General features: G+C 44.9%; 1 protein-coding gene across 2 annotated transcripts in view; it reads right to left on the bottom strand.

Annotated features, from left to right (window-relative positions):
* Positions 1-563: 563 nt before the first annotated feature.
* NAA35 (N-alpha-acetyltransferase 35, NatC auxiliary subunit) overlaps positions 564-25632 on the bottom strand; it is a 73098-nt gene continuing 48029 nt past the window's right edge. For both annotated transcript variants that reach the window (XM_068237139.1, XM_068237148.1), the window contains exons 18-23: positions 23613-23749; positions 12484-12551; positions 6797-6937; positions 6587-6709; positions 3246-3326; positions 564-860 (exon numbers count right to left, since the gene is read on the bottom strand). In XM_068237139.1, coding sequence (XP_068093240.1) covers positions 801-860; positions 3246-3326; positions 6587-6709; positions 6797-6937; positions 12484-12551; positions 23613-23749 — 610 coding nt within the window. In that variant the 3' untranslated portion in view covers positions 564-800. The remainder of the gene's footprint in view (positions 861-3245; positions 3327-6586; positions 6710-6796; positions 6938-12483; positions 12552-23612; positions 23750-25632) is intronic.

Genomic DNA, 25632 nt, shown 5'->3' with positions numbered 1-25632 from the left:
GTAACAGGCAAAGAAGCCACTGACCAATAGGCACCTTCACTGGCTAACATTGTGTGCGTCAACATGTGTGATTCAAGCAATGCACTGCATGTTCTATGTCATAACCAAATGTGTTGCATAGCAACTGTTGTGTAAACTGTTCACAGACTTTGAATCACACCACGTTGCAGTGCATAAAAGAGTGTCAGTGTTCTTGCACAGTTAAGTGTACGAGATGGGAGGATTTAAAAAAAATAAATAAATAAAAAAAAGTATACATAACTGGTGCTTCCTCAAGCCTCCTCCAGGCTGATTGGTCCTGCGCCGCCTGGATCCTCCGCAATTCGCCCTTGAAAGTCCACCAGTCGGCGCAGTCTGGCCGCATTGCTCTGCCCATTTGCGCTCCTATGGCTGGGAGCATTCTGCGTGGCTGGGCCCCCCATGCGTAGTACACCCCAGCCTGGAGGACTTTCTGGGGTGAATTTCAGAGGATCCAAACGGCGCAGGACAACGGCGTGGGAACGATCAGCCTGGAGGGGGCTTGAGCCCCAACTGCAAAAATTAGTGAATAAAACACAAATGCATTTTATATTTTAAATATTTAATGAAAAACAAAGGCCTCAGCACACATGAAACAGACCCAACATAGCCGATTTACAAAATGTGTCCACATCCTGTGGCTTTACATAAAAAGTAACCAGTGCATTTAAAAAAAATAATAAAACAAAAAACTCTCTGTCTTTACATGGGCCCTAAAGTCACCGCACGCAGACCAAATGGCGCTCCATGGCCAACGTATGACAGCACCTGTATCATTAAGATCACACTAGTTTCACAGCAGGAAAATATTTGTGTGCAGAAAAGTCAAACTCTGGTGGAATCTGCATAGGAAGAAAAAGAAGAATTATTACTAGTATAAATGTGAGCACATCATAAAACAGACATAATTAATGTTACCGTATATACTCGTGCATAAGCTGTCCTGTGTATAGGCCGCGCCCCCAGCCCCCCCCAAATTTTGCCCCTGAAACACCCTAATAATGTGGAAAAGGTGTCTCCCCTCTAGCATACCCCCTGTATGTGGTGCAGAGTGCCCCCCCTGTACATTGTGCATGTGATGCAGAGTGAAGCATGCTTGCAGAGTGCCTGTGTGTGATTATGCAGTATATATGTACAGCAGATTGCACGTGTATGATTATGCAGTGGGTGTATAGCAGAGTGTATGTGGTGCAGTGTGTTGTGAAGTGTACATATAGCTACCTCTCCTAGTCGGCCATTTTCCCATCTCCCTTGCAGCTCTGTGCTGGCTAGAGATCCAGGCTTTAGTGTCTTCTGGTCTGTGGGCAGCAATCATCCTGTCTCTCTTGCAGCTTTGTACTTGCCACTAACATCTAGTGGCAGAGTACGGAACTGCAAGGGAAACAGTTAGTGGCTCCTGGGACAGGAAACCTGGAATATAGCAAGGAGCGCAGCACAGGAGATGCTACCAGGAACGAGGAGAGGTAACTATACCCACACGACTCGCATATAAGCCAACCTCCACACTTTTGGGACACTTTTTTGTCCTCCCCCCCCCCCCCCAAAAAAAAAATCAGCTTACATGTGAGTATATACGTATGTATTTTAGGGTATTTAGAATATCTTGAAATTAAAACCTATGATGGATTATATCCCCTCTCTATTCAGTCCTAACGCTTTTACAATTGTCCGTTTGCTCATCTAGCATGCTGCCTTAGATTACAGAACTAAAGATGACAACCATTTCCCAGCATGCAAATCTTCATTGAGCTTCAATGACGGAATTAAATCAAGCCAATGCCTCTAGCGACTGGAATTTGACTAGCTCAATTACTCTCTACTCCTGGGACAGTTACATTTTCATGCTAGTGTTTTCCAATCATTACTACATAGGATTCCCGAAGTTAGGTGGTACAGTATTATGGAAGGAAATGTACTCAAGCACAGGATGGTATGGTATAAATGACGTCATCATGCCTTTGTGCGCACGCGCAGAGCGCTCCTGGCCGTGTACCCGCGAGTAACCACTACAGTGACCTGGGCTGAGCAGAGGCGTTCAGTATAAAAAAGGGGGACAGAGGAGAATGAGGGGAGCGTTGGGCATGAGGACTGCACCCAATACATGCCCAGTACTATCACTATCACTACTTATGACACCTAAGTGATCTATAGAGCCTATGTTTCCGGGAGAAACTAGACTTTCTTTAGGTGTTTTTTTTGCTCAGGAATTTGATCTCCTATGCTGTTATTTGTCCTTCCTGGGGTATAATTATTTACAGATTTTAGGGTCTAAAAGGGGTGCTTTTTTTTTTTTTGCATGCTTGTAGACCCTAAACCGCAAAACAATCATGCCGCCAGAAAGCCTGCGCCAGTTCTCCCTCCGTATGGCACTGTAACCCTGTAGTGAGATTGCTGTCTGTTGTTATGACAACAGGCGGCGATCTCACCAGGGGGAAGCAATGCCTCGGAGGACAGGAAGAAGAATGGCTGTCGGTGTCCGGATCCCGGGAGGTGAGCGATACACCCCTCACGGCAATCAACACAAGTCTAGCTCGTGGTTACCGCTCTGAGCTGCAGATTTCCAACCCCAAGCCTCACCCAGGGTTATCGCCAGGGAGGTAAAAAAAAAAAAAAGAAAAAAAAAAAAAAAAAAAAAAGAAAAAAAAAAAAAAAAAAAAAGCTACTGTAGATCATAAACCCCATTAAATAAACAAAAATATCATATGGTGGAAGAGGGGATTATCTCTCCAATTCTGACCATGACCCGATTGTTTGTGCACCCGATTAGCTGGTTTGAGTATTTCTGTAACTGAATGCCTGGCTAGATGAAGCACTGAAAGATCAAAATTGCTCTGCTCCATAACCTGTACATAACCGGGGGGTTCCAAGTGTTTTAAGCCATTATGTGCTTACGTTGGCAGTTTCCACAGCTCCTTCCACAGCATGGATAAGAGTTTGTGGCAGTCAAATGACAACGGTATATATTTGGAGTGTGGTAGGAGATCCACACATAGGCCAAATACATAACCCAATAATGTGCGCTGATCGGGACTCTAGTGCTGCAAGATGACAGGGCTATTCACTGTGATCAAACTATTTCCCTTCCAGAAATAAAAGGTTCTTCACCTGAAATTCAAAATGCCCAAATGAATGAGTGCCCAGTTTATTTGCATCTGTTCTCATACACGTGCCATGTTGTAAACATGCTAACCACTGTGTACAGTAATTTCCTGCTCATAAAAGCTTACCTTAGAATCCTTCTTATGCCCTCCAGCCAGCAATTTCATTACCACTATATTGTTTTTAGACACCTTTAAAATCTCGTTGACCTAAGGAATACAGTTCAACAACTACAGTGATTAACTATACAGTGATATAGAACGCTGAAATTCTACAGACTCATTTCCCTATAGCTTATAAAGAGTTGTGCAACTGCTAATATATACCTTGTTAATAGTCATGATTTTCCCGTATAAATCGTTGGTTGTTACGATAAAAAAATGTCAGTGAAATATATCATATAGGAGCCACACACAGTGATATTTGAGAACTGAAATGAAGTTTATTGGATTTACAGAAAGTATGCAATAATTGTTTAATATAACTGTTTATATAAAATAAATAATAAGGCGTTAATAATTGTTTATATAAAATTAGGCAGGTGCATAAATTTGGGCACCATTGTCATTTTATTGATTCCAAAACCTTTAGAACTAATTATTGGAACTCAAATTAGCTTGGTAAGCTCAGTGACCCCTGACCTACATACACAGGTGAATACAATTATGAGAAAGAGTATTCAAGGGGGTCAATTGTAAGTTTTCCTCCTCTTAATTTTCTCTGAAGAGTAGCAACATGGGGGGGGGGGGGGGTCTCTCAAAACAACTCTCAAATGACCTGAAGACAAAGATTGTTCACCATCATGGTTTAGGGGAAGGATACAGAAAGCTGTCTCAGGGATTTCAGCTGTCTGTTTCCACAGTTAGGAACATATTGAGGAAATGGAAGACCACAGGCTTAGTTCAAATTAAGGCTCGAAGTGGCAGACCAAGAAAAATCTCGTAAAGACAGAAGCAACGAATGGTGAGAACAGTCAGAGTCAACCCATAGACCAGCACCAAAAACCTAAAACATAATTTTGCTTCAGATTGAGTCACTGTGCATTGTTCAACCATTCGGCACCCTTCACACAAGGAGATGCTGTATGTGAGAGTAATGCAGAGGAAGCCTTTTCTGCGTCAACAGCACAAACAGAGACCCTTGAGGTATGCTAAAGCACATTTGGACAAGCCAGTTTCATTTTGGAATAAGGTGCTGTAGACTGATAAAACTAAATTAGAGTTATTTGGGCATAACAAGGGGCGTTATGCATGGAGGAAAAGGAACACAGCATACCAAGAAAAACACCTGCTATCCACAGTAAAATATGGTGGTGGTTCCTCATGCTGTGGTGCTGTGTGGCCAGTGCAGGAGCTGGAAATCTTGTCAATGTTAAGGGACGCATAGATTCCACTCAGTATCAGCAGATTCTGGAGACCAATGTCCAGAAATCAGTGACAAAGCTGAAGCTGCGCCAGGGCTGGATCTTTCAACAAGACAACGACCGTAAACACTGCTCAAAATCCACTAAGACATTCAAGCAAAGGAACAAGTACAACGTTTTGGAATGGCCATCTCGGTCCCCAGACCTGAATAGAATTGAAAATCTGCGGTGTAAGTTAAAGAGAGACTCTTGTGACCAAATCTACACAAAGCCAGCCTCCAATCCTGCACACTTTGTAAAACACCTTTTTTCCCCCCAGATATTTTGGTTGCTTGACCACAGTCCAGCTCCAACTTCTCTCTTCCCTCCCTCAGCACTGTGAAGTACTGTGTGGCACAACAACCACAGTGTTTTATGCAAGAATACATATTCCAGACTGCCAAGGTGCTGGACCTTGCTTGCCAGTCCAAAGATCAGCTTGCTATGGACCTGCGACTGCAAATTATTTGCATGGATATATAGTAGAGTCTCGTTTATCGGGCACCAACGGGGATCAGCTGATGCCAGATAGGAGTGCTTTCTGGTTGCTCGAGACTTAATGTTAAAAATAGGCCTAGTTAATATAGTACAATATCCCACTCTATATACATACCATGAACTGGTGCAGGATGGTAATGTGCAGAAAGATACGCGTGGCCCCGGCCGCACAGAAGCAGTTGCCGTCGACTTACAAGTCGGCGGTTACGAAACTGCACCGCGGCAGGAGAATGGAGGATCATGGAGGATCGGCGTGAGACAGAGCTGCTGCAGGGGGCTTGGGGAAGCCCCGGGTAAGTGAAACTGTTTGTTTTTATAGAATCTTCAGTTCCGCTTTAAACCTACACCGATACAGCTGCCTAAAGACATTCTTTGTTGTTGTTTGATTTGACTATTTTAGGTCAGATCAAAAGACAACTGTCTAAAATTCCCCTAAGGAAAGCACAAAATGGGAGGTCTCCAACTACATGCACAATTGGCCAAACTAGGCCTGCTGATATGTACCGCAGTTGTTGGATCAATCATCCAACTTCAGTCTGTGGGGTAATCTTTCTTGCAATGTTGACTTCAAATGATCCGCATAATGAGAACTGCACAAGACTGAACATGTCTTAAATCTCAACATAGATATTGTAAAGCAAGGGCCCCAACCCCTGGTCCGCGGCCCACTGGTGGTCTGTGGGCCGTTTGCAGGTGGTCCGCGGGTCTAGCCTCTTGCCCCCACCTCCCCCTCACGGCCGCCGTTGCTGTTACCTTAGCTGGCGGCCGCTTCCTCTCTGCCTCCATGCACGTTAGTGTGCTTCACAGCAGCGTGCCCCGCGGCTGCTATGATGAGGCAGAAAGCAGGAGAGCAGCGATGTGTAATGCTGTTACCAAGGCAACCGCTCTTCTGCCTCATCACAGCAGCCGTGGGGCGCGCTGCTGTGAAGTACACCAACACCCATGGAGGCAGAGAGGAAGCGGCCGCCAGCTAAGGTAACAGCAGCGCCGGCCGCAGGGGGGGGGGGGGGGGGGGGGGAGATTGGGGAAGCGTATGCTGGGTCACTATACTAGCTATACTGGGGCACGGGCACTATACTGGGGAGCTATACTACCCATACTGGGGCGCTATACGACCCATACGGGGGCATTATACTAGCTATACTGGGGCACTATACTACCCATACTGTGCCACTAAACTCCCTATACTGGGGCAAGTATGCTTTCTATGCCGCCGCACCCCCCAACCCTATCCCCCCTACCCCCCCGAACCCGCTCCGCACGACGACACTGTTCAACACCAAGCCACCCCTCCCAAACACCACTCCACCCCCCCCCCCCCCCCCAGTTCCCCAGAAAAAAATTGGGGACCCCTGTTGTAAAGAACCAACTAAAGGGCTTTAGACTTAGAGAGCCCACATTTGTTTCCCCGATAATGGTTACAGAGTTTCACATACTGATAGTCCTAAACAAACTTACAATTGTCACTTAAACATGGAGAATGTAAATAAAAATACTAAGTGTGCACATGGCTGTAGTTTCCTGCATCTCAAAGTATAACAAAAACAATCAAATAGAAAAAAATGTTACCTCTAGGTCTTGGTTCGGTATATTTTCCAAAATCATCCTTGCTTGTTGAAAGTGCTTGCTGGCAGCCATGTACAAGTCAGATGACTGGGGTGGAGGGCTGTACTTATTTAAATCAGACATTTCCTTCAAGGTGAAACAAGCAAATATTAACTTGCAAGCAGCATCATATGCCAGCATCATTAAAATAGTATATTGAAATTGCAAACTCACCTTAAACTGCAAATAGTGCACTGGTGGTGGTGTAAGAACACTATTGAATGGTGCAAATCTGTGTTCATACCGAACTTGCTCACTGTCCAGCTCAAATTTGGGTTTTCTCACTTTTCCATCCATGTCAAACGCAATCATAGTCTAAAAAACACCATTATAGAACAAACAAACGTTAATGTTCAGATTGTTTACTACAAGAGCAAATGGCAAATCTTTATTTTTTCTTTTACTCTAGAAACTACTGAAGCCAAAAGAAAAGCATGCTAGCCATCCAGCCGATAATAGCAAATAAAGATGCCAGCCCCCATATTCTTCACAGCTCAGATTTCCCTTGAAGGTATATATGGTGACGCCTTCTCTCTGTAGCCTACTGAAGCAGTGAGGATCGGGGTTCAGCCTGCGTATGTATTATAACATCGCTGGTGAGCTGGGTGCACGGTCACCGCTCACCCTGCTGCTGCTCAAATTCCCGGCGGTGTAAAATACTATTCTCCCTTCGAGTTGTAGGAACGTGCAGTGAGAAGTAATTCAAGGTCGGAAACCCGAATTACCTGTGCACTAGACAGGCACTATAACACTAGTGCTATAGCAGGGTCCAAGTCAGGTGCACGAGGCCTGCGCCGTGCACCAAAAGCGCCTGCTTTGGTTCAGCCCAACTACATACAAATACACAGTGCTGTGGAGGAGGAGTAGTAAGAGTATTGAGCTAAACTAGTTTGTCAAATTGTCAGTGAATTTAAAGGACCACGATCACAAAAATCATAAAATTTTAAATACTTGTAAACATATACTCATAAGAAGTACGTTTCTTAGAGAGTACAATGAGCCGTAAATTAATTTTCTCCTATGTTGCTGTCACTTACAGTAGCTAGTAGAAATCTAACAAAACCGAAAGGTTTGGACTAGCCCAACTCCTCATGGGGGGATTCTCAGGGTTTTGTTTAATTTTAAAAGCACTTAGTGAATTGCAGTTGCTCTGTCCAACTGTTAAAAAAGTGTGTAACAAACAGGGAGACTGTCCAGCATCATTGTATAAAACATTTTCAGGGAATGTCTTTATAAAAGATTAAAAGCATTGCTGAGAATCCCCTATGAAGAGATGGACTAGTCCAAACCTGTCAGTTCAGTCAGATTTCTACTATCTACTGACAGCAATATAGGATAAAAGTAATTCATGGCTCATTTTACTCTGGAAGAAACATACTTCTTACTTGTAAATGTTTATATGTATTTAAAATTTTTCACAATAGTTGTCCTTTAAAGAGATATTTGGTCAGAAATGTATTAATACAGTATGTAAATCTTGTAAGAAAATACAAGTTAGCCCTGCCTAGAGTGCGATTGGCGTACTAGAAAGAAAACTGAATGCTATAAAAATGTATACTAATAATAGTGCTAAAATGCTTAATAGTTTTTAATTTGGTTTTGCTTCCACTCCATTTGTAAAATTAGAAACAATTGTTTGGGACGCCCAACATGTAAACACAGTTTCCACTATTTCTATTTTGTTCTTCCAAGTGATGGAAAACTCTCAGACTCACTTCCTGTGATTTACACTGCATCAACATCACCCAATTGGAAGAGACATTTCTCATTTCTTACTCTTATAGAAACAGGAAGGGAGATGGTGAAAGGAGATTGCTTTTTAAGTTTGTTGCCATTCTGTCTCGTTTGGGAGGTTTAAACAGCTTTCTCTCAGAACAGATAATTAATTCAGTTTTTACATGGGCTGCGTCCTGTCACTTTTTTCACACTGCTGCCTCTCTCTCTTTAGCAGGAAAAGTCCACTCTGCACTCTCTGACAAACTCTCCCTGACAATCATTTCCTAATGCTTTAAAAAGCATTACCCATCTTCATTTCTCAAAATATGGGCAACAAGCAATCTGTTGAAGCAGAATTTTGTCACTTTGTCTCCAGGCACTGCATAGTGTTGCCAGCTTCCTCACTCCCTTTCTACTCCATAGGCCAGTGTATGTTGCTTGGTCATGGATAACGTGTATGTACTATCAGCCAAAACCATCACAAATTATAATGTTGGTTGACAAAAGTCACGTTTGTCTATAAATTATTCTACAATTTTGCAAACAGGGAGGTAACCTTCGCACTGATATTGTGGGAGTGACTAGGGCTATGCAAGCACAGGGAATACAGCAAAGGATGAAGGGCGGAGCCCATAACATGTAGTGTGCAAGACATGCAATAAATTGAACAAAAGTTCTAGCCAGTGGAGTGCCTCATTCTACTTTATCGATAGATTCACTGTGTGGCGGTAGAAGTGGTGTACCTACCTGGAGGATTGGCACCGGCAGCAGCTCTACTAAGCAGGATTGAGCTTTTCCCAAGACCAAAGCCATTTTGAATTGAATACAGCAAAGGAGCGATTGTGCCTCCACGTTACCAGATAACCAACAATAATGCACATAAGCTTTCACTTATTCCCAGTGATAAAGCAAAGTTTACAAGATGGCAGCAAGCACAACAAAACGTCCCATTAGGGAACGTCTTGTTGAGCACTGCAGATCCATTGAGAAAAGTGTTGGTGTACCTAGACTTATTGATCATGTTAGGAAGATCCATGGTAGCAATGCAGATAACCTAAACATAGTTGGTTTAGAGCTGATTAAGCCCCCCCTCCCCCATTTGGGGTTCAGTGACAGAAGTGATCTAAGCATGTTCCTAGAGCAGTATTAGATGTTTCTTGGAAGTTTGGCCTTCTTTTAAATTTCTTTTTTTATGCATGTATATATTCTTTTTAAATTGTGTTGCCTTGAGAAAAGTTACAAGTCTTATAGTGTATCTTATGTATTGATAGGATGTTGCTAATATGCTTTATTCCTTATTCCTCTCACTATCTTGGCCTTTCTCCGTCTGGGGATTAAGCTATCCCTGTTATCCATTGCATGCTTCCATCCTCAGTTCACCATCTCTTCTTGCTTTCGGTTTCCCGCTTTCCCACAACCAGTCCGTACAATAGATGAAGTCCGCAGACTCCAGGATGTAAAAATCCAAGGAAATTTTATGTGCAGGAGCAGCAGAAAATTGCTGCTGTACCAGTAATCTGCAAATACAATTTCCTTCGACTTTTACATCCTGGAGTGTGCGGACTTCATCTATACTACAGTCTTCCAGCATCTGGGGCTTCCGACCTGAACAACTACAGGGCCGTGGCATTACCATCTGTCATCATGAAAACCTTTGAGAGGGTGGTCCTATCCCACCTTAAGCTTTTTACCTCGGCGCTACTGGACCCGTTACAGTTTGCGTATAGAGCGAACAGATCCACTGATGATGCCATCAACATCTGCCTGGAGCTTACAAACAACCACCTGGACAAACCGAACTCATATGTCAGAATCCTCCTACTGGACTTTAGCTCAGCATTTAACACCATCTGCCCCCACATACTCCAAAACAATCTCATGTCCATTCCACCCTTCACTTATGGATTACACACTTCCTGACCAACAGGTCCCAAGCTGTCAAACTGGGGGATATCTCCTCTCATCCTAGGACAACAAACACAGGGGCCCCACAAGGCTGTGTCCTGTCACCGATCCTGTTCTCCCTCTATACGAACAACTGCAGATCCACTGTGGACTCGGTAAAAGTCATCAAATTCGCTGATGATACCACCATTGTTGGCCTTATAACAAACAATGACGAGCAGGACTAATGTCGTGAGGTTTACAGAATTTGCCAGTGGTGTAAGGAGAACAGGCTGGTTCACAACACAGCCAAGACTGTGGAGCTGATCGTGGACTTCAGGAAGCAGGTGCCCACTCCACCACCAATCTACATTGATGGCACAGAGGTCGAAAGAGTGGCTAGCGTCCGCCTTCTGGGCAATACCATCTCTAAGGACCTGAACTGGAATGCAAACACCGCCTTGACCCAGAGGAAAGCTCAACGGAGGCGGTTTTTCCTCCGCCAACTGAAGAAGTTTGGCATGGCTCAGGAGCTGCTGACGAACTTCTAAGAGGCCCCATTGAGTCCGTCCTCTGCTCATCCATCCTAGTCTGGTACGGTGGCTCCTCCAACAGCGACAGATACAAGCTCCAGAGGGTCATTAGATCGGCGGGTAGACCTCTCCCCTCACTCGACCTCCTCCACAACTACAGATTACGATCTAGAGCACTGAGGATTGCCAGCGATCCCTCACACCCGGGCCACCGCTTTTTCAGCCGGCTCCATTTAGGCCGCAGGTTTCGAGCCATTTACACCAGAACTTTAAGGCATAGAGACTCCTTTTTCCCCTCTGCCGTCAACCTCCTGAACACCCTTCATCTCTAACGCTGCCCCCCCCCCCCCCAATGCTGCAGTTGCCGACCTGATGGACTGTCTAGTGTGAAACTGTGTAAACTGCACCCTGCAGACTACCGTTATACCGCTGCACATCTAACTATTAATATGTACTACTGAATATACTGTATGATTTTGTATGACTATGCTCTTATACTGTATGATTGTATGACTATACTCTTTTCTTATGTTGATACTACTCCCACTTCTCTCTCTGAGCAATTGTATGTGCCAAACCCAATTCCGGGCACGACCCAGTCGTGCTTGGCGATTAAAAGATTTCTGATTCTGATTCCTTCATCTCCAGCCAGGTGGAGAGAGGTAGAGCAAGGTTTTCTTTATCCTTTCCCACAGCCTGTTTAATGTAGTCATGCATTTTTTACACTAAATTTGCTACCTATGCTCTGAGTGGAGGATGGGCCATCTAGCCGGGCTCAGCCGTTGCGTCCCTTTCATTGGCTACTGACATCATCCCCCCCTGAGGGGGATAATTTTCCTCCCGCTGGCCCGTCCTTCTACCCTGCTCACATTGGTTGCTGGAGTAATGCACCATGCGACTATGTTCACGAATAAGCATGCTCCAAGCAACAAGAAAGTGACGCAACCGGAAGTACCATCATACACTCCAGGGTGAGGTGTGGGTGGACTTCAGAGAAAGTGCAGAAACTGATTGGCTGGCCCATTAGGGAGGTGCTGGCGTTATTTAATGCATTGCCTTCAGCATGGTGGCAAGCTTTCTCCCCGCCATGGAGCATAGTCTGTGAGTAAGCACAATCCATGCAAAACAACTGTTGACTGTCTAGTCTCTGTGTGCAGCTGCAGTACCCAGATGGGTTATGCATAATAACTGTTCATGAACAGTGATCTTGCTTATCAACCTAGCGTTATCACTGGGAATAAATGAAAGCTTCATACGATTGGTGCCCACTTCAGTTTCTTATGTGCTTGAATACAAATCACTACCTTGTGAGAATTTTTATCTGTCTCTTAGCAGTCTCCCACATTTTAGCTCTCCCTACTTATCTACTGCTTGTTCTCAAAACGTTTCACCTGTGCCGACAACTGGTTCAACGTTTATATTTAAACCAATAAACCTTAGCACACCACTATAAAATGAACCCTCACCAAAATCAACAATACACCTATCTTTTATCAGGCAAATGTAAATAAAAAAAAAATCGTGTGTGTACCACGGTTATAGATACAGAAGTCAAATGTTGCGTAACGCTTACAAAGATGAGGAGAAGAATACGGTCTTCTCCACTACAAACAACCTGATCTGCAATAGATGACTGTTCTATCGCCAAAGCAGAAAGATCTGACTCTCCAGAGGAACAATTGCGGTAAGTTAACTACCAATAATACAGTGGGGAGAATATTTACTTACTTTGTACATTCCAGCACACATATTCTGATAGGCCTGGCTTAATGTTATCTCTCTGCTCAGAGGTCGAACTGCAAAACAAAACCACCACTATTAACTTATTGTACATTTCTAACCATTTTTTTTTTTTTTTTAATATAATCTTTATTCAAGATCATACTGCATATTACAAGTATCGGGTTTTGAAATTTAACATATCTCAAGTCAATACTACATTGCCAATACAAGTCTAATTCACACTTTAATTAAGGCACCTTTGAGTTACAGCAAAAAAAAAAAATAAAAAAAATAAAGTTACAGCTACAAGAAAAAAATACAAACAGTAGCGGTATGTACCATTATATGTTTTTCATTCACAAAGTTTCAATATTTTTGGGGCTGCTACTGAGGTTAACCACTTGAGGACCACAGTCTTTTCGCCCCTTAAGGACCAGAGCCTTTTTCTCCATTCAGACCACTGCAGCTTTCACGGTTTATTGCTCGGTCATACAACCTACCACCTAAATGAATTTTACCTCCTTTTCTTGTCACTAATACAGCTTTCTTTTGGTGCTATTTGATTGCTCCTGCGATTTTTACTTTTTATTATATTCATCAAAAAAGACATGAATTTTGGCAAAAAAATGATTTTTTTAACTTTCTGTGCTGACATTTTTCAAATAAAGTAAAATTTCTGTATACATGCAGCGCGAAAAATGTGGACAAACATGTTTTGGATAAAAAAAAACCCATTCAGTGTATATTTATTGGTTTGGGTAAAAGTTATAGCGTTTACAAACTATGGTGCAAAAAGTGAATTTTCCCATTTTCAAGCATCTATGACTTTTCTGACCCCCTGTCATGTTTCATGAGGGGCTAGAATTCCAGGATAGTATAAATACCCCCCAAATGACCCCATTTTGGAAAGAAGACATCCCAAAGTATTCACTAAGAGGCATAGTGAGTTCATAGAAGATATTATTTTTTGTCACAAGTAAGCGGAAAATGACATTTTGTGACAAAAAAAAAAAAAAAAAAAAAAGTTTCCATTTCTTCTAACTTGCCCCTCTCTGAATACCTTGAAGTGTCTACTTTTCAAAATGGGGTCATTTGTGGGGTGTGTTTACTGTCCTGACATTTTGGGGGTGCTAAATTGTAAGCACCCCTGTAAAGCCTAAAGGTGCTCATTGGACTTTGGACCCCTTAGCGCAGTTAGGCTGCAAAAAAGTGCCACACATGTGGTATTGCCGTACTCAGTAGAAGTAGTATAATGTGTTTCGGGGTGTATTTTTACACATACCCATGCTGGGTGGGAGAAATATCTCTGTAAATGACAATTTTTTCATTTTTTACACACAATTGTCCATTTACAGAGTTATTTCTCCCACCCAGCATGGGTATGTGTAAAAATACACCACAAAACACATTATACTACTTCTCCCGAGTACGGCAATACCACATGTGTGGCACTTTTTTGCACCCTAACTGCGCTAAAGGGCCCAAAGTCCAATGAGTACCTTTAGGATTTCACAGGTCATTTTGCGGAATTTGATTTTCAGACTACTCCTCACGGTTTAGGGCCCTTAAAATGCCAGGGCAGTATAGGAACCCCACAAATGACCCCATTTTAGAAAGAAGACACCCCAAGGTATTCCGTTAGGAGTATGGTGAGTTCATAGAAGATTTTATTTTTTGTCACAAGTTAGCGGAACATGACACTTTGTGGAAAAAAACAATTAAAATCAATTTCCGCTAACTTGTGACAAAAAAAATAAAATCTTCTATGAACTCACCATACTCCTAACGGAATACCTTGGGGTGTCTTCTTTCTAAAATGGGGTCATTTGTGGGGTTCCTATACTGCCCTGGCATTTTAGGGGCCCTAAACCGTGAGGAGTAGTCTGGAAATCAAATTCCGCAAAATGACCTGTGAAATCCTAAAGGTACTCATTGGACTTTGGGCCCTTTAGCGCAGTTAGGGTGCAAAAAAGTGCCACACGTGGTATCGCCGTACTCGGGAGAAGTAGTACAATGTGTTTTGGGGTGTATTTTTACACATACCCATGCTGGGTGGGAGAAATAACTCTGTAAATGGACAATTGTGTGTAAAAAAATCAAAAGATTGTCATTTACAGAGGTATTTCTCCCACCCAGCATAGGTATGTGTAAAAATACACCCCAAAACACATTATACTACTTCTCCCGAGTACGGCGATACCACGTGTGGCACTTTTTTGCACCCTAACTGCGCTAAGGGGCCCAGAGTCCAATGAGTACCTTTAGGCTTTACAGGGGTGCTCAAAATTTAGCACCCCGCCCACTTGCCAGGACAGTTAACAAACCCCACAAATGACCCCATTTTGGAAAGAATACACGCTAAGGTATTCCATGAGGGCCATGGTGAGTTCATAGAAAATTTTATTTTTTGTCACAAGTTAGCGGAAAATGACATTTTGTGAAAAAAAAACAAACCCACAAAACCACAATTTCTGCTAACTTGTGACAAAAAATAAAACATTCTATGAACTCACCATGCACCTCACGGAATACTTTGGGGTGTCCTCTTTCCAAAATGGCATCATTCGTGGGGTCTGTCCTGGCATTTTAGGGTCTCTGCAATCATTACATGTATGGCCAGTATTAGGAGTTTCTGCTATACTCCTTATATTGGGCATAAGGGTAATGCACTGTGGGCTGAAAGGAAAAATGAACGTCAAACAATCAATCAATGTGGATGAAAAAATATCTGCCAAAAAATTTTGAAAAAAAGAGAGGAGGAAGGCATCTGCCAGGACATAGGAGCTGCCGCCCCAAAAATCCAAACCCACCAGCTCGTATGCCCTGGCAAACCTGATTTATCCATTCACACTGATCGATGTGGATGAACAAATCATTGCCAGAGTTCTTTTTTGATACAAAGTGTTTGCCAAAGCATATGAATCCCCAACACCACTCCTCGGCCCATATGCCTCGGCAAACATATCTTTTTGACTGCGGAGGAGAAATCTCGTCCTGCAGCGCTACATGCACCGACTTGTGTGTAAGCTGACAGACGCGCAATGTTCTGTCAGGATGCACCATCAGTGCTGCAGCTGATTGGTCGGTCTGGATAGAAAAAAAGAGAGAAGAAAAAAAGACAAAACAATACAAAAAGGAGGGGAAGGCGTCTGCCAGGACATAGGAGCTGCCGCCCCAAAAATCCAAACCCACCAGCTCGTATGCCCTGGCAAACCTGATTTATCCATTCACACCGATCGATGTGGATGAACAAATCATTGCCAGAGTTCTTTTTTGATACAAAGTGTTTGCCAAAGCATATGAATCCCCAACACCACTCCTCGGCCCATATGCCTCAGCAAACGTATCTTTTTGACTGCGGAGGAGAAATCTCGTCCTGCAGCGCTGCATGCACCGACTTGTGTGTAAGCTGACAGACGCGCAACGTTCTGTCAGGATGCACCATCAGTACTGCAGCTGGTTAGTCGTTCGCTCGGTCCACCTGGAAGGTTATTGGATGGAAAAAGAGAAAAAAAAACCCAAAAAACAAGCAAGCAGCAAAGCAATTACTTCATTAACATTAATAACCTTCGAACTTTTTTAATAAAAAACTTAACATTGCAAACCAAACATTAACTTCTTTGCTTACCTGTTTTTTTTTTTTTTTTAACTTACCTCCCGAGGACAAACCTCTCCTCCCCCATGGAACAATGTGCGAAGTGCAAATCGCACAGAGTTGTGGCGAAATACATTACGCAATTTGTCCCAAGTGAAAGGAGAGGTTTCTGGCAGCCCTGTGTATTAGGGTCTCTGGAAACCCGATGTTTGGTTTCACACTGCATATTGACATATCCGGTGGGTCGAGCCCGCCGCACCGTATCGTCCAAAACAGACCTTCAGGCAATACCACAAGAGTAGCATTCGGCCTAGTAATGAACTGCGTCGCCATAGACTAACATGACTTCCGGGCCGATCGATATTGCCACAGAAGCCACGCAGTAACGTAGGCATGCACTAGCGTTAAGTCAAGCACTTCCGGCGTAGGGGGGGACCGCAAAGTGTGACTTTTGCTAGGCATTTTGCCCTAACGCATCACAGCAGTGTGAAATAGCACTGAGAGACCCTTGTGTGCCTACCGCTGTGTGTGGAGTTCCCTACTCTCTAATAGTGTACCTGCTCGTGGTACCTCTCAAAACACTCCCCTAGGCATAGGCCAGGCTGGTCAGGACAGGTGGGACAATAAACAGTGGTGTCACGCCTTATTCCAGCCCTGCTGCAGACACGACAGCGTTTTCTTCGGATTCGTTGACCTGGGGTAGTCGGAATTGGATAGGCGTAATGCCTTCCATGCAGCCGGCTAGTTGCATCTTGGGGTTGGGCCACGGCACCTCCTGGATACAGGAGTTCCATCACGATCTGTTTATTAAATTGAATAAACGAGCCAGTTCTCCCAGCCTTACTGTAGAGAACAAAGCTGTTGTAAATTGCCAATTGAATGAGGTAAAAAGACACTTTTTTATACCAGCGTCTTGTTTTTCGGGCAACTAAATAGGGCGCTAACCTCTGGTCATTGAAGTCCACCCCTCCCATGTTAGTATTGTACTCGTGGACGACAAGGGGTTTTTCAATGACCTCAGTTCGCCGTTGAATTTCAACTGTCGTGTCTGCGTGAATGGTGGACAGGAAGTAAACCTCCCTCTTGTCCTTCCATTTCACCGCGAGCAGGTCGTCAGCACACAAGGCGGCCCTCTGCCCCCGTTGAAGTCTGGTGGTAATGAGGCGTTGGGGGAAGCCCCGGCGACTAGGCCGCACGGTGCCACAGCATCGGATTTTTTCTATTTTTAAGTGCTGAAAGAGGGCCACACTTGTGTAATAATTGTCCACAAAAAGATGGTACCCCTTCTGGAACAAGGGTGACACCAAGTCCCACACAACCTTTCCACTGCTCCCCAGGTAGTCAGGGCATCCGACCGGCTCCAATTTTGAGTCTTTTCCCTCATAGACCCTAAAATAAGATGTATAGCCTGTGGCCCTTTCACAGAGCTTATACAGTTTCACCCCATACCGGGCGCGCTTGTTTGGGATGTACTGTTTGATGCGAAGGCGCCCGGTAAAGCGTATGAGGGACTCGTCTACGCAGATGTCCTGCTCAGGGGTATAAGCATCTGCAAATCTGGATGACAGGTGGTCTATGAGGGGTCGAATTTTGTGGAGCCGGTCAAAAGCAGGGTGGTCACTTCGATGACGGGTTTCGTTGTCATTGAAGTGCAGGAAGCGCAGGATGTTCTCAAATCGTGTCCTGGACATGGCAGCAGAGTACAGGGGAACATGATGTGCTGGGTCCGTAGACCAATAAGACCGCAACACATTCTGCTTTACTAGTCCCGTGTGAAGGAGAAGGCCCAAAAAAATTTTCATTTCAGAAACTTGGACTGGTTTCCACCGAAAAGGCTGGGCAAGGAACTTTTCCGGATTGGCGGTTATATATTGTGTGGCCTTACGGTTGGTCTCTGCCACAATTAAGTCCAAGAGATCCTGGGTGAAGAACAGATAGAAAAAGTCTAGGGCCGATCCTAGATTATCTGTCTCCACCTGGACTCCAGACTGGGCGGTGAAAGGGGGAAGTACGGGTGCGGCGGAATCAGGGGATTGCCAATTTGGGTTTGCCAGCACCTCTGGTAAATTAGGGGTAGTACGGGCCCGTCTTCTTGGTGGCTGCGACTGGGATCTTACTGCACGTGCCACCGAACCAGTTTCAACTTCCATGCTGGTGCTCGCCACTTCACCAGGGTTTACGGAAGTACTGGTGCTAGGTCCAGGAGATGTTGTGCTGCTGGTGCCTGCCCCACCATGAAATCTCAGACCAGCACGAACACCACTCTGCTGCCCTTGAGGCTGATCCTGCGCCACCTGCGGTCCAACAACATGGGGTGTGGTACGCCTGGCTTTAGCCGGGACCTCAACCTCGTCATCACTATCGGTCAGTGAGCCACTGCTCAATTCAGGTTCAAACTCTGACCCGGAAGATTCGTCGAATGAGGCGTCCCAATCGTCCTCATCCGACTGGGCCATGTACCTGAGAACCTCATCATCGGAATACCCCTTTCTTGCCATGGTGGGCTGCTAAATTTAGGGAGTATTTGAGAGGTAGAAAGCTGTGGTCACTGAGTTTTGATAAAAAAAATAAATCAAAACTGAGGTTTACAGTGCCACAGCTATTGTACAGTGTTTTTTGCAGTGATCAGAAAAAAAATTCTGTCACTGTGGTGGGGCGGGCTGAACGCAAGTGCAGGCGAGCGATCAGGCCTGATCGGGCAAACACTGCGTTTTTTTTGTGTGGATCCTAGTGACCCTAATAGATCTGACTGCGATCAGTAATGATCACTTACAGATACTATATAGTACCAATGTTGATTAGCGACAGTGATGACGCTAATTAGTGACTGTGGTGCAGTGGGCTGAGCACTAACTGACACTTACAAAGGGGCCTAGCTAACTGGCCTAACTGCTAACACTAGTGATACTAAAAAAGTGACAGTTTTCACTGATCACTGTTTTTAGATCACTAGGATAGTGACAGGGGGGTGGTGGTGAGTGGGGAATCAGAGGCAATCAGAAACAATCACAGGACAATCAAAGGCAATCGCAGGCCAATCACAGGGCACTCAATTCACGGGACAATCAAAGCCAATCACGGGACAATCAAAGCCAATCACAGGCCAATCAAACCAATCACGGCACAATCAAAGCCAATCGCGGGACAAAGCCGATCACGGGACAATCAAAGCTAATCACGGGACAATCAAAGCCAATCACAGGCCAATCAAAGCCAATCACAGGCCAATCAAAGCCAATCACAGGCCAATCAAAGCCAATCACAGGCCAATCAAAGCCAATCACGGGACAATCAAATACAATTACAGCACAATCAAATTGAATGTCAGCACAATGAAATTGAATGTCAGCACAATGAAATGCAATTACAGCACAATCAATTACAATGCACTGGGAAGGTGATTGGGGGGGGGGAGGGGGGGGGGGGTCTGAGGGCGATCAGAGGGTGTGGGGGGTTGACTAGGTGTCCGCACGGGGCAGACTGGGTCCTGATCTGGTGGGTGGCAGACACAGGGGGTGACGATAGATCAGTGAGGGATTACAGGGGAGAATAGATGTAAACAATGCACTAGGGAGGTTATCAGCAGGGGGGGGGGCTGAGGGCAATCTGAGGGTCTGGGTGGGTGATCAGGTGCCCCCAAGGGACAGTTTAGGGTCTGCTCTGATGGGTGGTGGTGACAAGGGGTGATAGGCAGGTGATAAGCAGGTGATAGACAGGTGATCAGTGGGTAAGGCAGCTGTATACAAACGTATACAGTATACAGGGGGGTGGTCTGGGGGGTGGTCTGGGGGGGATCTGAGGGTAGGGAGGGTGATCAGGGTACCCTAGGGGGCAGTTAGGGACCTACCCTAGGGGATAGCATCCCTAGATAGTGACAGGGAGTGATTGATGGGTTTTTAGGTGGGTGGTGGGGTGCTAGCAGTGGTGTGCTGGGGTGGTCAGGGGGGGTTCTGAGGGCTGGGGTGGGCGATCGGGGGGTCTGTGTGGAGCAAAGAGTGTTTTGCTGCACTTATCTATTGGCTGCCTGTCCTCTCTGATGGTCGCACGACGAGTGACCATCAGCGGAGGAGGCAGCCAGTATAATACACTTTGTTACAATAACAAAGTGTATTATACACTCTGATTGGTCAGATCGCGCAAGTTTGAAACCCGCCGGCGCTGCTGATTGGCCGGCGGGTTTCCGAGTAGGGTGGGCGGAGCCTATTGCCGGCGGCGATCGCGTCATTGATGACGCGATCGCCGCACAGCCACCGCTGATGCCGCCCCCGCCGATGGGCGTATTGCGGTCGTTTGGGCCCAGTCTTTGCCGCCGCCCATCGGCTGGGGGCGGTCGGCAAGTGGTTAAACAAGTTAGTAATGACTACAAATTTTAAAGACGCTTTTTATTAGACCTGCGTTTTTAGTAACCACATACATAAAACAACACCCCTATAGTACACAAAGGCCTCAATCCACTAAGGTTTATCACACGTTTGATAATTTACCTCATGGGTAAAATCTAATTTTGAATTTACTAAGGTGTTTTAATCTATCAAAAATTAGATTTTACTCATGAGGTAAATTATCAAACGTTTGATAAAGCTTAGTGAATTGAGGCCAATGTATTGAACATTACCTTAGGTAAGGTACCAGTTCAGTGGGATTTGCCAGAAATGATGAGATTTAAGATATATTGCCAGATCATCAAATCTCAAACCGTGCTAGCAAATTCACCATTTGGCACCCATAATGCCTTGTATACACTGTCAACTAATGTCACCCTTAATTACTGTAGATCAATTGTTAGTAAAACAATGCAGGGAAGAGGTACAGTACAGATGTAGTTCAGCTATAGCTGAGCAGCATGTAATGCTTAATAGAAATTTGACCATGAGCCTGATTCACAAAGCGGTGATAACCCAGTTATCAGGCCAAAAAGACTTTAGGCGTGATAACCTTTGCACCGCTGAGTTAGCACCGCTTTGTGCTGGTGATCGCGCGCAAAGTTTTGCGCGCACAGCGCCCATAGGGTTTAATGGGCTCATCGCGCACACCGCGCGCATCTCGCTGTGCGACTGCACGCGCAAAACTTTGCGCGTGGGAATTTCGCGCGAGTTTCTTCTTATCATGCCTAAACTGAGTTTAGGCGTGATAAAGGGCTTTTCACTGGCGTGCAAACAGTTTGCACCGCTTTGTGAATCAGGCCCCATGAGTGAGTGGAGTCTGGGGATGAGTGACAGGAAATTTGGGCGCATGGGGCAAAAGGACAAAAAGGGCGCCGCCATTCACTCCCATAATAAATATCATTTGATGGGCGCCGAACAGGAAAAAAGGGTGCCGTAGATTATTAACGTTTTCAAACTGAGTCCGGAGATTAATGTTTTCAAACTGCGCTTGTTAAGATTTAAGTTTACAAAATGCGCCCGTGACGAATAACGCTTACAAAAATACTTAGCATATTTATCGTATTTAACTAAAACGTTATTTCAAACTGTATCTCTTACTGTCTGTAAAACATTATTCACATAATAAAGCAATCAGTACGTACATTTTAATATATTTTTTACAGTCACCATTTGGAAAACATTACATTATTATCCACACAACAAAGCGATCATTAAGGGGTATTTAGGGTTAGGCATCACACCGGGGGGGGGGGGGGATGGGGTCTTAGGGTTAGGCACCACACCAGGGGGGGGGGTCTTAGGGTTAGGCACCACACCAAGGGGGGGGGGGGGGGGTCTTAGGGTTAGGCACCACACCAGGGAGGGGGGATCTTTGGGTTAGGCACCACACCGGGGGGGGGGGTCTTAGGGTTAAGGACCACACCAGGGGGGGGGGGGGGTCTTAGGGTTAAGGACCACACCAGGGGGGGTCTTAGGGTTAAGGACCACACCAGGGGGGGGTCTTAGGGTTAAGGACCACACCAGGGGGGGGGGTCTTAGGGTTAAGGACCACACCAGGGGGGGGTCTTAGGGTTAAGGACCACACCAGGGGGGGTCTTAGGGCTAAGGACCACACCAGGGGGGGGGATCTTTGGGATAGGCACCACACCAGGGGGGTCTTAGGGTTAGGCACCACACCGGGGGGGGGGGGTCTTAGGGTTAAGGACCACACCAGGGGGGGGGGGGTCTTAGGGTTAAGGACCACACCAGGGGGGGGGGTCTTAGGGTTAAGGACCACACCAGGGGGGGGGTCTTAGGGTTAAGGACCACACCAGGGGGGGGTCTTAGGGTTAAGGACCACACCAGGGGGGGTCTTAGGGCTAAGGACCACACCAGGGGGGGGGTCTTAGGGTTAAGGACCACACCAGGGGGGGGGTCTTAGGGTTAAGGACCACACCAGGGGGGGGGTCTTAGGGTTAAGGACCACACCAGGGGGGGGGTCTTAGGGTTAAGGACCACACCAGGGGGGGGGTCTTAGGGTTAAGGACCACACCAGGGGGGGGTCTTAGGGTTAAGGACCACACCAGGGGGGGGTCTTAGGGTTAAGGACCACACCAGGGGGGGTCTTAGGGTTAAGGACCACACCAGGGGGGGTCTTAGGGTTAAGGACCACACCAGGGGGGGTCTTAGGGTTAAGGACAACACCAGGGGGGGGTCTTAGGGTTAAGGACCACACCAGGGGGGGTCTTAGGGTTAGGCACACCACAAGGGGGGGTCTTAGGGTTAGGCACACCACAGGGGGCGTCTTAGGGTTAGGCACACCACAAGGGGGGGTCTTAGGGTTAGGCACCCCACAAGGGGGGTCTTAGGGTTAGGCACCCCACAAGGGGGGTCTTAGGGTTAGGCACCCCACAAGGGGGGTCTTAGGGTTAGGCACCCCACAAGGGGGGTCTTAGGGTTAGGCACCCCACAAGGGGGGTCTTAGGGTTAGGCACCCCACAAGGGGGGTCTTAGGGTTAGGCACACCACAAGGGGGGTCTTAGGGTCAGGCGCACCACCAGGGGGGGGGGGGGGTCTTAGGGTCAGGCACCACCAGGAGGGGGTCTTAGGGTTAGGAACCACCAGGGGGGGTCTTAGGGTTAGGTACAGGGAGGGTTCTGTGTGAGAGTAGGGTTAGGTTTAGTTGTAGTAAAATGTTAGCAATATTTACTAATGTTTTACAACAGTTATTATGAACATACTTATATATTTTTTTCATCGTTATAAACAATATTTTCAGATTTTAGTACATGTAGAAACGATAAATGAATGTTATTCACATTATACAATTTTAACGATTATACATATATTATTGTTTTTTTAACAAACGGAATTATAAGTTTCACTTTTAAAACAGGGAAGAATATAGTTTTCACAATTTGTGATTTTATACACATTATTAAATGTTTTTTTAATTTGTAAAACATTATTGTAAACGAAATACAACACAATATTTTTATAAACGCTATTACCGCTTATCGTTTACACCACGCGCCCTTTTTTCCCCAACGCCATTTTTGCATGTACACACACACACACACCAAATCTGAGATAAAGGAGTAATGGTTGTTAGGTCATAAGTAAAAACAAAAAGGAAAATTCACGGAGCTCAAATTGTGTAGGTCTTCATTTATTACCTTTCTTTTTCTTTTTTGTCTTTTTGCTACTACGACCTTTCTGTTGTTCTTCCATTATGCGCTCTTCTGCCATCTGTGAGCTATCAGCGCGGCTCAGTGTGGACATTAGCCACGCATATAGGAACTCAGATAAATACCTGCATGGAAATATGAAAAAGTGAAAAGAATCATAACTTAAAATCTTTTCCAGCCAAACAATATATTATTAACTTGCACCGGAGAAAAACATATGAAAAAGGAAAAAAAAAAAAAAACGTGATCTATCTTGTTTAAAGCAGAGTTGCAGACAGACAAACAATAAAAAAAAAACACCTTCTGTTCCTACTCATTATAGCCCGTACAGTTGTCCTACTTGATTTTGTCCACAAGTAATGCCATCTCGGTAAAAATCACAAGTCCATCCTGCACACAGGCCAGCATTGCTAGAACATGCCAATGCATGTAGTATATATCAAATTCTTTCCGAAATCTTTGTGAGCAGCTCTGTATAAGTACAGGATACAGATTTCCTTCACTAAAGTCACTGTGTTTCTTCAGTATTATTAATCGCTATGGATTATTAATGGTTTATATAGCGCCAGCATCTTCCGTGGTACTTTGACTTCTTCAGCATTGCACCTTGTAACTGATAAGTTTGTCAATGAAGGTTATCATTGTAGGGTAACTCTTTTACAGAGAGTCCATTTTGGCAATAGTTCAACTTGGCAATATCCTGGTTAAATGAGTGTTTATCCCTTTGACTCACAACATGTGTGATTTTATGCAAAGACAGAACAAAAGACGAGCATAACATTTACAGTATGTGGATAGCCTCTCCACTCAAGTATCAATCATAAGTGCTAGAGCACTATTCTTCACTCTAAAATAAAAGCCTAGAGTGAAAGTAATATGAAGGATGCCATCTTTATTTCCTCTTTTAAAAAATCCACTCACTGTCGTGCTCATTCTCTGCCTTCAGGTGTGTCTTTGTCAGTCACCTAGAACAAACATACAAGCCAAAAACTTGATCTGTGTACTCTTTCTGGGCCAGTGAATAAGAAGGGAGCAAAGGATAGGAAAACAAAAATCGGGAGGCTGTCCTTTTTTCTTTTTTTTAAGTGGAAAATTATCTCTCTTCTGATGCTAGCTACACACCATACAATTTTCTGGCAGATTTACCTGGCAGATCGATTATTTCCAACATGTCCGATCTGAATTTTGCTCGATTTTTCGATTTTCCAATAGTTTTAAAAAAAAAAAAATTTTTTTTGCTCGATTTTCATAGAACTGAACAAACAAGGACTGAAGAAACAATTGAAAAAACGAATGGAAAAAAAAAATCGATTGAAATTCAGATCAGACATGTTGGAAATAATCGATCTGACAGGTATATTTGCCAGAATGTATTTTATGGTGTGTTTCTAGCATTAGAACCAGTGAAGCATGAACAGAGAAACTACCTGTTCTACTTTAGTATTATCTCTTGCAATTACTGGAGCTCTGGGTGGGCAAAATGGCTGCTAAGCCTTCAAAGCCAACTCTTGTACACGTTAGAAACTCAGCCGAGGCGTCCAAAAACAAGTGCCTCTGCCGAGAATCTAGTGTGTGTATTGTACAGCGGCCCCCAAAGCCTTGGCCAACAATCAGCCTGGATAGATTTGGCCAAGAGCATTGTCCTCCCCACTCACCCTGCCTGCCACGTGACATCACTCCTGTGCCACTCCATCAGGACCTCCTCCCCGCATACAATAGAACACATTGCTAGCCACGCATCTGCCTGTTGGCCCTGCAATAACACCTGGGGGGATCAAGTTCCAATCCCTGCTGGGTGATAGGCATTGTAGGCGTGTGCAAGGCTTTAAGAGAAAGGAAGCATGATAACACTTTCAGCTTTTGCTTTTAAACAGGCTTTTGTTACTAGTAGTTCTTCTGGTACAGCTAATCAGTTAGGGCTAGTTCACACTAGGTTCAAAAACATATCCGTGGCTCCGTTTTTAAAAACTGATCAAAACCGGAGCCAAGGATAGCAATGTTAAAAATA

This window comes from Hyperolius riggenbachi, chromosome 1, assembly GCF_040937935.1.
Source record: "Hyperolius riggenbachi isolate aHypRig1 chromosome 1, aHypRig1.pri, whole genome shotgun sequence".
In the NCBI taxonomy this organism is placed as follows: Eukaryota; Metazoa; Chordata; class Amphibia; order Anura; family Hyperoliidae; genus Hyperolius; species Hyperolius riggenbachi.
Note: the sequence above shows the minus strand (reverse complement) of the source record. Positions and strands in the feature narration are given on the sequence as shown.